Below are 11,820 nucleotides of genomic sequence, written 5' to 3'. Positions count from 1 at the left end.
GAGTCTTCCCCAAGGCGCCTGTCACCTCTTTGCGCAGGCCGCCGCGCACGCGACGCCGTCGTCCGGGGTCGCGGTGTTCGCACTTGGTGGTTGCCAACCGTCGCAAACGCAGGACGAATCGCAGCCGCAGCGGAGGCATGTGTGGGGGCGGCGGACGGCTCCGTGTGCGTTGCCATGCAACCCTGCAGTACTTCCTGCACGAGCGAGCGAAGCACTTCGGCCTCCTCGTCCTCCTCGACGTTGGACGAGTACCTGCAGCCTGCCGTGAGCGGGCTGCCAGCCGCCGGAGTGTAGTCTATGCTTTCCGCCTGCTGCATCGGCGACCGCTTAGGGGTGACCCGCGCCGAGTGGCGTGTCGGTCCACGTCGTCGGGTGGCGGGAGACGCAGACAGCGGCAGCAGCGGCGGTGGGGGGAGTGGGTCAGGAAGCACGCGCTCACCCTCCAGCTTGTCACGCGCCACCTCCAGCCGTGACTGCCACTCCATGCGATCCACCGCCGACCTCCACCGCTCCGTCTCGCGCTCGCGCTCTGCGACGGCGGCAATCAGTCGAGTGATTTCCCCTTCCAAGCGCACCTGCGTGGCGTCACGCTTGGCAGCCGCCTTGTGCAAAGAGGCAATGGTCTCCTGCAGCACCGCCTGCTGCTGCTGCGCGGCCTCCAGCTCACGCCTACTGCGCAGCAGGAGCGCCTCCACACGCTGGTGCGACTCATCTGCCTTGTCGAAGCGCATACGCTCGCGTGTCAGGTCCCCGCGCAGGGACTCAATAGTCACCTCAAGCTGTTGCTTCTGCTGTAGCCACAGTTCACGCGTGCGCTGCGCCTCCTGCTGGGATTCTCTCTGGCAACGTGCCATCTCGCTCTCTAGTCGCTCACGCTCACGCGTGTGCTGGTCACAAAGGCGCTGCATCTCTTGCACCTGAGCCTTGTAACTATTCTCTGCTTGTTCCAGTCGCTGGCGATGCGTCTGCCGCTCCAGTGCCATGTACTCCCCCAACTGCGCCTTCTCCTTCTGTTCCACTTGAAGTGCGTCCTGAATGCGTTGTGTCATACCTTCCTGCCGCCGCAGGGAACACTGCAGGTCTTCCATCCGCAGCATAAGCGCCTCATTCGTCTCTTGCTGGCGTCTTGCTTCAGCAGCCGCATCGGCAAGGCGCCCCTCAAGCTGCGAGCTGCCCCGTTGCAACTCCATCTCACGCAGTCGCACCAGCTCCTCCCGCTCCCGCATCCCCGCCTGAGCCTTCTTCTCTGCCTCCCTGCGAACATCATCGAGTCGACACTTCCACATCTCCTCAACCGCCGCGTCCTGCAGCTGCTGCTCCTGCAGCTGCGAGCGCAGCGCTCGTGTCTGCCGCCACTGCGTCTCCCGCTCACTTGCTAGGGCGTCGCGTTCCTCCACAGCAGCCGCAAGCTCCTGGCGCAGCTGCCGCGTGCGACGCTCCCACACACTGTCTTCCTCCTTGATCCTCGCCTCCTGCAGGGCGTTCTTGGCCTTGGCGGCGACGAGTTCCTGACGCTGCGTCTCGTGTCGTGTCTGGAGCGTCTCAAGCTCCAGCTTCGCCTGCGCCGCGTTGCGCTGCTCCACCTCGTAGTCCCGGCAGAGCCGCTCAAACAACGCGCGGAACTGCTGCAGCGCGCTCTCCTTCCGCGCGACCTCGTCGAGGAGCTCGCAAAGGCGCTGCGTAGACGCTTCGGCAGCTGTTGCAGCCTCCGGCGCCGGCGGCGTGGCCATTTTTTTTTCTTGTTGTTTTGCCTGCGCGTGCGAGACCCCCTGCGGGGGTCGGGAAGACAAAACAAAAAAAAAAGGTTGGGGAGGAGGGCGGAGCTGCCTGCCTGCTTGCCTTCCTCGACGCCCGCCACACGCATGAGAGGAGTGGGACGGAGGAAAAACAAAACACACACACACACAAAAAAAAAAAAAACGCAAAGTGCGATGGCACGACGCCCCCCAAACCAGCAGCCACCGCCACAAAACAAACACGGCATCTGCAAACGACAGAACGGCACGCACGCACCAACACACACGCAGAAACAATAATGAGCGAAGGGGCTGAACTGCAGTTTGTCGCAGGCCGTGGGGCCCTGCGGAGTCCGCCGCAAGAGACAGAAAGACAAGAAAACAGAAATAAAATAAAAATCCACAAACGGAGGGGGACACACAGACAAAGAGAAAAAGTAGACATTGTCCAAGGATCCACACTTTTTCGACCAACTCCCTTTTTACTTTTTTAATTTTTTTTTTACTTTGTGGTCTGCCTCTTCCCTCCTTTTGTCGTTGCCTTTCTATTGCTTTGTCGCTGTTTTGTTGCTCTCTTCTCCCTTTGCTCCCGCTGCCACTTCTCAAACTCAGTTTTGTTTTTTGTATGCGCCGATTATGCACGCATGCATGGCTGTGTGTATATATGTGTTTATGTTCGTATGTGTCACTCCTTTGCCTTGCCACTGCACGCCCACATCTCTTCACGGTCTATGCATTCCCTCCCCTCGCATTCTCACTGCCGCCTCTACCTGCTCCTGCTGACTCTCCAGGTACCGACGGAGCATGTTTAGCTCGCAGTATAAGCGGTCAAGCTGCACGGTGTGTCGGCTCCTTCCTTCGTCCGCCGTCACTCCAACACTACCACCGCCAGTGTCGCCGTACTCTGCGGGCTTGGGCATCCCGGTGTCAGCCGTCGAGGACAATGGAATGCCCAACGCGGACGCAAAATTCTCCAAGTGGTTCATCGACTTTGTCAGGCATAACGTTGCCTGCTCCCAGCGGGCCTCAATGTTTCGCCGCACTGCGGCGTCCGCCATGAGCCACTGGTCGGCTAAGCTGCAGCCGTAAACGCTGCCACCACTGCCGGCGCTGGCCCCTCCCACCGCTGAGCTCGTCGGCTGAGGCAGCTGCCCTCCCATTCCCCCGGCGACTGTGGAGTAGTGTTGGGGTGGCTCGTAGCTGGGGGATCGCGATGGAATGTTCAGTAGTTGCCTTGCCTGTTTCAGGTAATACGACGTCACATGCGGAAGGGCGAAAAGAACGTCATCCAGCCGTCGTGCCTCGGACAGAGCGAGTTTCTCAAGGTACAACACCGCGCGATCTAGTCGTCGTGTCTCTAGGTAGTGCGACCCAAGCCGGTGTACAAGCGGTGGGTAGTAGTCAGAGGAGGAACTCTCGTACGCCTCCGCACGCTCGAGGCACAGCACCGCCTCTTCCGTGCGTCCCTCGCGGTCAAGGCAGTTTGCCACCGCCGACCACATTCGCGGATCCGTGGGCCGCAGCGTTGTTGTGTGCCAGTAGTAATACAGCGCGTGGTGATAAAACTGCAGCAGCTCGTAAATCTGACCGAGGTTGTACCAGCCACGGTAGTCGCGTGGGTCGAGCTCCACCGCGGTGCGGTACGCCTCCACAGCGGCTGCACTGTTTTTCGTCTCCAGGTAGGCGTGGCCGAGCAGCGTCCAGGCGGCAAGGAATGTGGGGTCTGCTGCCACTGCTCGACGAAAGTGCAGCACACCGCGATCGTGTGCGCCCATCAGAACATAGTAGTTGCCAACCACGTAGTTGCTTTCGGCGCGGAAAGGGTCAATTTGGTAAACCTGCTGCGCGAGACTACTCAGCCCGATACGGTCACCGCGTAGAAAAAGTACAATAGAGTAGTCATCCATGGATTCGAGCCGATACGGGTTCAACTCATGTAATCGTTTGTACAGGTTCTGGGCTTTTTCAAGGTCCTTCTTGACGTTGTAGTAGTATCCGGCAAGGTTGGAGAGAAGAAAAAGATTGCCGGGAAACCGCTCTAGTAGCGCCTCCCAGGAGTTTACCAGCCGCGGTGAAAGATACCCCTCCCCACGTCGCTGCTGCTGCTGCTGCTGCTGCTGCTGCTGCTGCTGCTGCTGTGAGTCCCGCGCCAACGTCGGCTGACGGGGCAAGCTGCCGCCATGTGGGCTTGTGCTTCGCCGCGCCATGGCAGCGGTCGCCGCACTTAACAAGGACGATGGAACGAGAGAGACGGGGGCAACGTTCAGCGCGGCCTTCACAGTGGCCAAGAATATTTCTGGCATAAACTGTGGCTCCAGCGCAGCAATCATTGCCTCAATTTCCTCAATCTGGTTTTCGCGGCTGACAAGCGTGCAGAGATCCTCCCAGGCGCACCAGAGCATCGGGTGGTTGCAGAGGGCAGCCAAAAAGTAGGTGGCACTCTCTTGCTTCATCCCGAGCTCGCGCAGCACGACACCGTGCAGCCAGCACAAGAAGGGGTCCCCGTACGCCGAGGCACCCCCCGCTGCACCCACCCCCATCGATGTCGACGGTCGAGGCATGGGCAGCACGGAGGGCCTTACGGACGCCCCCGGCGGCAACGAGGAACGCCGCTGCTGCTCAAGCACGGCGAGCAGGCGTCCGCGTAGCGTACGAAGGTGTGGGTTGCTGCTCTTCCGTGGGTTTCTACTGGTGCTTTTAATGCACTCCCCGCCCATGTACAGGGAATACAGGCACAAAAACTGCAGCTGCGGCGGTGGCGGTGGTAGTAGCGCTTGTGCTGCTGGGGAAGAGAAAGTTGGTGGCGGCGGTGTGGATCGTCCGCCCCCGCGCTGTGGTAGTGGGCAGTCCCTCGCACCCGGCTCAGCCTCCTCAAGCGTCGCGTCTGCAGCGAACTCCTTTAGCGCGGTGTTGAGTTCATGGTGGCAGCGTAGATACTCGCCTTTATGCATCAGGCTCAGCGCCAGGACAAGGTGGCGGTGTGCACGGCCTGTGAGCGGCGGATCCTGCAACGCCGTGACAACCGGGGCGGTAGCCGAAATTATCTGGCGCAAAACGCTGTCAGTGGCGTTGAGTGAAAGTTGCCCGAGCCACGACGCGCTGTCAAACAGCCCACGTTGCATACATTGGTCCATCGCGCGGTCCAGTACCTCGGCCGTTGTAAGGAAACCGTGCCCGGTGGCACTGCCACTGCCACCGCTGCTGCCGACAGACTCCTGTCGATGCATTGTTGTTGCCTTCTCCTCTAAATGGTTTCTTGTTTTATTGTTTTGTTGTTGTGAGTGAGTGGGAGTCTTCTCCCCTGGCCTCCCTGCTTTCGTCTGCGCCTACCACGCTACCCGCAGCCCCAGCCTTCTTACGGCCCTGTCAGGACGTCCTTGTGCGTGCGTGCGTGCGTGTGTACGTGCACGACCGGGTTGGTGTGCTGTTGAACACACACAGCCACCTTCAGATGAACGTGGGCAGCTACCGCAGCGGGGCGGACGCGGGGAACAGAGCGGCGAAGGTGTCGCTGTTGCTACAAAAAAAGCCGTGGGCAGAAAGAGCGGAACGGACGGGCGGGGGGAGAAAAAGGCAAGCGCCACAGCTCCAGCATGGCGAAGGCAAAGGTGCACAGGGCAGACAGAAGGGGAGGGAGGGAGGACGCAACCTCCACACGCTGCGGCATCCAAAGTTACGCGTAGTGGCTCAGCTCATACACTATACCAAAAAGACTCACGCCAATTATTATACACAACTCTCCTCCATCGCACGCGCTCGCACACACACTTTTTCTTTTTTTCTTTTTTATTTTTTATTTTCGTTATTGTTTTTTCTCCTTTTCCCTCACGTTTGCGCAAACCAACAGTGCGGCCAGACGCCAGAGGCCCTGTCTCGCCTGTACCTCCCACTTTTTCTTTTGAGGGGGGAGGGGTTGCCTCCTTGGAGGCACCTATGCCCGCATTTTACTTCTTTTTCCACTGCTCCTCCACCACGCAGTCCTTCGGATTCAGGCCAGTGCCACAGATGCCCTGCGGCACTCCGTCTAAACGTGCCTCTTCAGACGCAGCAGCGCGGGGGGGCGCTCTTGCTGCCGCTGTTGATGTTGCAGCGGCAGCGGTCTTGTCATCATGCTGCAGCCCTTCCTCTGCCGCCACGGCACTCTTTTCCGTGTCATACGGGGCGATGCCGAGCCACTGCAGGATCGTTGGGGCGGCGTCCATGTGGGTCACTGACCGCGTCAGCGGCCGCAGGCGTCGGTAGCCGCGGGTGTTTGTTGTGTAGGTGGCCACAAAAAAAGGCACGAGTTCGTCCTCGTCGCCGAAGTGCCCAAACGACTTCCCGACACCGCCGTGGTTGCTCGTGCCAACCACAAGCCAGTTTTCCTTTCTGAAGCGGGCGCGGTGCTGGACGAGGGCAAGCACCTGTCCGATGAGGCTGTCTATGAGGAAGGCCTGTGCTGCATACTCCAGCGACTCCGGTTCGTAGGTGAAGTCCGGCAAAGCGGCGTCCCCCGAGCGCAGGGCGAGTGCGTTAAAGTTGAATATGAGGAGACTGTCATCAAAGCTGTCGCCAGCCTGCTGCCCCTCGCCGGAGAGACTGCCAAAGAGTTGCGTGAGGTGCTCCGTAAACTGGCGTTCCTCGCTGCCGCCACGGCCGCTAGCCAGCGTCAGCACCCGCCTGAATAAGTTGCAGGACCTCTGGTGCAAGCAACTCATCTCGGGTGGGGTGTCACCAGCGTTCGCCGAAGCAGCAACGGCAGGCTGGCCTGTAGAGCCCGCAGCGGCCTCCGCAGGAGCGGCTGAGCCAGGCGGGCTGGCGCACTCTGCGTCCAGCAGGCCTGGCACACTGCACTGCCCCGTGCTCGCGTTCAACCCATTGAGTAGACGGTGGCCGCCGACCGCCGTTGCCCTCCTCCCAGCGCGGGTCACACGGAGAGCAACGCTTGGAAACTGCAGGGATGTCGAGGCGAAGACGGCGTACGACGCCTGTGAGTCGGTCGCCACCCCGTGGCGTCGCGGGAAGACGCCCGTGAGAATACTTGCGAGTCCGGCACCGGCGGAGACGAACGGCTTGCCTGTCACCGCATCAACGGCAGGGGCTGCACGGGCACATCGTGCGTCCCCTAGTGTGGCGCACACCGCATACACGCCGTGCTGCTCCACCAACATCCGTCGAATGTGTGGTAGCCGCTGCCCCTCGAGCAGCTTGTTGAATGTCTGTCCTTTGAACCCCTCAACGATGAACAACACGGCGCGCGGCACCCCCTTCACCTCCCGCGCCCTCCCGCTTGTCACCCCAACACTCAGCAGGACGCCCACAAGCAGCGCCACCACTAGCAAGGGTAGGAACACAACAGTGCAGCAGCGCCCAGCCCGAACCACGTCTGCGTCCGCGTCCTGCTCGTCCACAATCTCCTGCACCGTCTTTTGTTTCTTTGGCATGGTTTCCTTCGCGCCGGTTAACCCAAGAACCAGGTCGGCGGCAGAGAAGGGACGCGAGCGGTCGTTATTCGACGCCACATCGCTCTCCTCCAGCTGCTCCTTCTCCAACCGCATTGTGGGCCCCATGCTTGCCGCTGTTACCTTGTCCGTAATGACACTCCTTGAGGTGGAAGGAGCCGCCGAAAAAAAAAACAAGGGGAAGGGAGCAAGCCAAAAAAAAAAAGTGACAAAAGATAAATTTAAAGAAAAAAAAATGTGTGTTCCCGCAGCTGCGGATGCTACTTCAGCCCTATATATATATGGGGTTATGTTTATGCCTGCACACACGCTATGGTGGCCTTCCCTCCCTAGTAACGCCTCTAAACGTGCCTTGGGAGCGCCCGTGGGCGAAATATGCAAGGAAAAAAGCAAAAAGTTAAAAAATACTGCACGGCACATTCGCTTCACTGTGAGTGTTTTCTGCCTCACTGTAAGGAAAGCTGGGGGTGGGGGATGCTGGGTTGCTCCTGCCCACGTGCAGGCACACGCAAGCCGCGGAGGCCCCAGTCGAGCAAACCAGAGGAGCACAAGTAGACAGAGAGAACGGCAAGATGGCTGGGTGGCGGGGAGGGAGGGGAACTTCTGTCACTGCCGTTTTTTTTTTCCTTGCGTAGAGGGAAAGGAAGAGCCAGGCCTTTGCCCACCCACCCCCCACCCCCACCCGCCGCAGCGACGGCCCAGTCATGTTTCGCTCTCTCAGCGCAGGCAGAACCGCACGTACACACTTATCTACCAGCGTACATGCGCTGCAAATTCAAAAAAAAAATGGGAGACTTACAAGTAAAATTAACTACGTGTATTTTTTTTTATAAAAAAAAACATTTGTGCAAATGTGGAGGCCTGCAGATTTCTCTCACCATTACTATCACTCTCTGTGTGTTTGTTGCTGTCGGGCTTTGCAGCATTTTCCCACACCACCCACTGAAAAACGTGTGGATTGCCACACAGGCAGCAGGGCACCATTTCACGCAGCCGCGGAAATCCCCCGGTCACCACACGCATGTTGGCACGGCATCGCAGACACAGACATCCATGCAATCCGTGGAGCTTTGGAGCACGGAGATACAGATGGAAAGAGCGGGAAGGAGAGTTTGCGCACGTATGTGGGTTTGTGTGAGACAAAAGATCCCAGCTCTATTTGAAAGCCGAACGCAGGAAGGAGGTACTGCCATGCTTATACCTTCTTTGCAAGCTCCCCCGTGTGCTGCATCTCCAGCAGCGCCTTCTGCAGCTCGCCCAGCTGCACCGTCAGGGCACGCACGCCGAAAAGGAATGCCTCCACGCTATGTATATCTTGGTTAGACAGCACAAACTCCCTTCGCTTATGGTCAAAAAAGGTAATATTTTGAAGCATCTGTGAACCGTGCTCGGACGGCTCTGTTGAGGAGCCGTCGCCAGACATACTGCTCGGCGACCTGACCCAAGGAGGAGCCGCGCTCCATCGTATTTTCAAACCCCACCTCCGGTGTGGTGGGGTGGTCCGTCAACAATCTCCGCTTGTCGACCCGGTCCTCCGTCTTCTCGAGAGACCGTGACTGCTGCAGCGGCCTGTCCTCCGTTCCTTCTTGGCTACGCCTGTCATTTATCCCCTTATCCACGCTACTGTGATCCTTCTCATTCAGCCTGCTCATAAAACTCGCCCTTTTTGTGACGGTGGCGTTGAGGTCTACCTCCTGCGTCGAAGGATCCAGCTCACCGTGCCGCTTCTTACTCCGCTTCTTAGCGCGTTCCTCGCCCTCCACGGAGGACGTGCTGGACGCCTGATCCCCAGCCCGTGTGGTTTTGGAAAATACGCCGAAAAAGGACCGGTTCCCGACAAAGCTGTCTTTTATGGAGTTCTTCTTGTCCTTCTTGGCGGTATCCTCTAGATTATCTTCCACCATGCCCCTCTGCCGGATGCTCTCTGACCTGTTCACGAGGTACTGCTTCAACACCTCCTCCTCCTCCTTGGTAAGGTTGTACATAAGGTAGCCGCCCTTCTTCTTCTTTTGACGCTCCTGTGGTGCGGAACCAGCAAGCGGCGTGGGGCCTGTGCTTCCTGCGGTCCTCTTGTTTCCGCCTCGGCACGGTGCCGACAGACCCCCCTCATTGCGGCTAATGTTGCTGCTGATGCTCATCTTGCTAAAGGCGCCCCCCTCCGTCGCTGCATCCGTTTCCTTCTCCTCGTCAGAAACGTCGCCGCCGAGGTTGCGGCAAATGGTCTGAATGTACACCTCCGTGATGTTCGCCTCCGCCTCCAGTATCCCGTGTCGCAGTCGCGTGAGGTGGCTGGTCGGCACAACGGTGGTCTTGCCGATTGCAAGGAGGTAGAGATCCACGGTGGCGTACACCAAGTCGGAGAGATCCTTGGCGTGGGGGGAGATGCGCCGCAGCAGGACCCAGTGCACAGACAGCTCGGTGAGGTTGTCAGCCTCGCTGGACATGAAGGTGAAGTACGCAAAACACATCATGGAGAGAATGGACCAGAGATTCCACTGCACGTCAATAAGCCTCTGCCACGCGATGTCAGGGAAGTCAGCCCCAACCAGCGTCGGTTCCGTGCAGGCCCCACGCAGGAAGGTGGCCTGGCGTGTGATCTTCCTGTTCCATTCAGTTAACACATCCGTAACGGCGGTGTTCACCTCACACACGTCCTCGGGCTGGTCGAGGTTGCGCAGCAAGCGGCATGTCGCCTCACGGAAGCAGCGCAGGCTGGCGTCAAAGGCCATTTGCACCTTCCCCCGCGCCCGCATGGGCCAAAAAACCATCGAAATACAAAAATAGATAAGAATGGCAAACACGTTCTGCTGAATACGCACCATGGCGGCATCCGGGTTTGTGTACTGCGTAATAACAGAGATGACGCTGTTGCAGATGGCGTTACCCGCTGCAAAGTACTCCGTGCTCGTCTGAATGTAGGCCCCGAGAAAGGAGAGGATGGCCACGACGACGTACAGCACAAGCAGACGGGAGTTGGCAAGCTGGACACCCAACAACGCGGTAAGAGAGCCCAGCACGGTCCCAAGCACTCGATTGACGGCATAGGTGAAGCTCTGCGCCCCTGTCTGACTGTACACAAGGGCGATAATCGCCGCCCCCGCCACAGGGCTCGCATCGTTGTTTTTCAGCGCATACACCTGAAAGATGCAGGGCACCGTCATACATAGTGCCAGCTTAATCGCCTCCTTCGCCCGCCGCGTCAGGGAGCGTCGGTGAATCATCGTGGAGATGAGAAGCCGCATGGCGTTAAAGGAACTTTTGCAGTCATATATGGGTGTCTTGAGCCAATCCACGAAGTTGCTGTGCACTGACTTCCGCGGGGAGAAGTTAGAGATTACCTCACAGAGCTCGTCCACGCTAAACATAAAAAACCCAAGCAGCACGTCGGACTCGTCCGGCTCGTACATCTCGTTATCGAGGATGACATCCTGCCGCACCTCGGACAGGCGGTCCTGAAAGCGTTCCCGCGCCTCGCGAAACATATGGATGTCCTCTTCCCGCACGGGGTGTTTAAAGTCAGCGATCTTCAGGATCATGTTATCCATTGCGGAGGAGATGACGGCGAGATCCTCGGCGATGGCGGTGCCGAAGGAAAGACAGAGCTGGGTGTCAATACGCTGCGGGTTGTCGTTGATGAGCTCCACCACCTGCACCATGGAACTAAGGATGTTGTAGATGTTCACAAAAAACTCGTGTCTCACGCTGATGGCCGCCATAAAGGCGCCCGTGTGTGGCTCGTAGGTTGCCTCCTCGTAGTACATGGCGGCCTTCGCAATGGCCCTCTTCGCCGTGGCACCCAGCTGCCGCAGTCGCACAATGTGCAGTTCGCGCTCCAGCGGGGAGCGCGTCCAGAAGCTGGAGCACGTCCCCTGTACATAGATGCTGAGGGAGTTCCCGAGAATGGAAACGTACAGCTTGGAGAGATCGCTCGACCAGCGAATGTTCGGAATAAAGAACGCGGCAAGACCGAAGGCGAGGGCGATGAGCAGCGTGGTGAAGTAGTCTCCCACAAACTTAATCCCCGTACCCGCCGGATCCGACTGCAGCTGCAACAGAAATACCACGAGACAGTATGCTGAGGTCTTTTTCACCTGCTCTGCGAAGAAGGAGGTGACGAGCACAAACACGAAGAGCATCAGGATAATCAGCCAACTCGCACGCGGGTTAATTAAAATGACAAACAGAAGTAGGATAAGACTCAAGGCATACCCCTTCAACGCAATGACAAACTCCCGCAGCCCAGCACCAAAGGTTGGCATGGTGATCCAGAAGGCGAGGAAGGCCACAGTGGAGGGCAGCGGAAAGATGTCCTTTGTATCCGGCTCCAGCGTGAGAATCATCGTTGGCAGCACCGTCAAGAGGGAGGCGCGGACGGTCCAATCCAACTTTTCCCAGAAAAGGGGTGCGGAAAAGATGCTACAGGTTTTGGTGCCAAACCCACTCATTGGAATATACGCCCGCTGGTCCCACGGGATGGCATGCAGGGCGGGGCTGGTCGCCTCCTTAAAGTGCCGTTCCTCACGTTCATCCTCATCGCCCCGAAGAATTTTTTCGTTTTTGTCACTATCTCCACCACCTCCTCCACCACCACCGCCTCCACCACCACCGCCTCCACCACCACCACCACCTCCACCACCACCACC

General features: G+C 58.6%; 4 protein-coding genes across 4 annotated transcripts in view, besides 5 other annotated features; all 4 read right to left on the bottom strand.

Annotated features, from left to right (window-relative positions):
• Window positions 1-2: 2 nt before the first annotated feature.
• Window positions 3-1,730, bottom strand: TraAM80_06475 (uncharacterized protein; the record flags this gene model as incomplete). Its single annotated transcript, XM_029383317.1, has 1 exon — window positions 3-1,730. A coding segment is annotated over one exon (1,728 nt), but the record flags the coding sequence as incomplete, so codon positions are not given.
• A 93-nt stretch (window positions 1,731-1,823) lies between these two features.
• Window positions 1,824-1,845: a microsatellite.
• A 38-nt stretch (window positions 1,846-1,883) lies between these two features.
• Window positions 1,884-1,926: a microsatellite.
• Window positions 1,927-2,458: 532 nt separating this feature from the next.
• Window positions 2,459-4,963, bottom strand: TraAM80_06474 (uncharacterized protein; the record flags this gene model as incomplete). Its single annotated transcript, XM_029383316.1, has 1 exon — window positions 2,459-4,963. The coding sequence occupies one exon, from the start codon at window positions 4,961-4,963 to the stop codon at window positions 2,459-2,461; it is 2,505 nt and encodes an 834-aa protein (XP_029236863.1).
• A 152-nt stretch (window positions 4,964-5,115) lies between these two features.
• Window positions 5,116-5,143: a microsatellite.
• A 361-nt stretch (window positions 5,144-5,504) lies between these two features.
• Window positions 5,505-5,558: a sequence feature (A-rich).
• Window positions 5,559-5,680: 122 nt separating this feature from the next.
• Window positions 5,681-7,285, bottom strand: TraAM80_06473 (arylsulfatase G; the record flags this gene model as incomplete). Its single annotated transcript, XM_029383315.1, has 1 exon — window positions 5,681-7,285. One exon carries the CDS (start codon window positions 7,283-7,285, stop codon window positions 5,681-5,683), a length of 1,605 nt encoding a protein of 534 aa, XP_029236862.1.
• A 552-nt stretch (window positions 7,286-7,837) lies between these two features.
• Window positions 7,838-7,864: a microsatellite.
• Window positions 7,865-8,526: 662 nt separating this feature from the next.
• The window catches only part of TraAM80_06472 (uncharacterized protein), a gene marked incomplete at both ends in the record, with an annotated part of 5,385 nt that continues 2,091 nt past the window's right edge, over window positions 8,527-11,820 (bottom strand). The window contains one exon of the mRNA XM_029383314.1: window positions 8,527-11,820. This exon is cut by the window's right edge and continues 2,091 nt beyond it. Within this exon, the coding sequence (XP_029236861.1) occupies window positions 8,527-11,820 (3,294 nt within the window).

Source organism: Trypanosoma rangeli (assembly GCF_003719475.1).
Source record: "Trypanosoma rangeli strain AM80 chromosome Unknown Tra_15.4_contig_00236, whole genome shotgun sequence".
Classification (NCBI taxonomy): domain Eukaryota; phylum Euglenozoa; class Kinetoplastea; order Trypanosomatida; family Trypanosomatidae; genus Trypanosoma; species Trypanosoma rangeli.
This window is presented reverse-complemented; position numbering and strand designations above follow the sequence as displayed.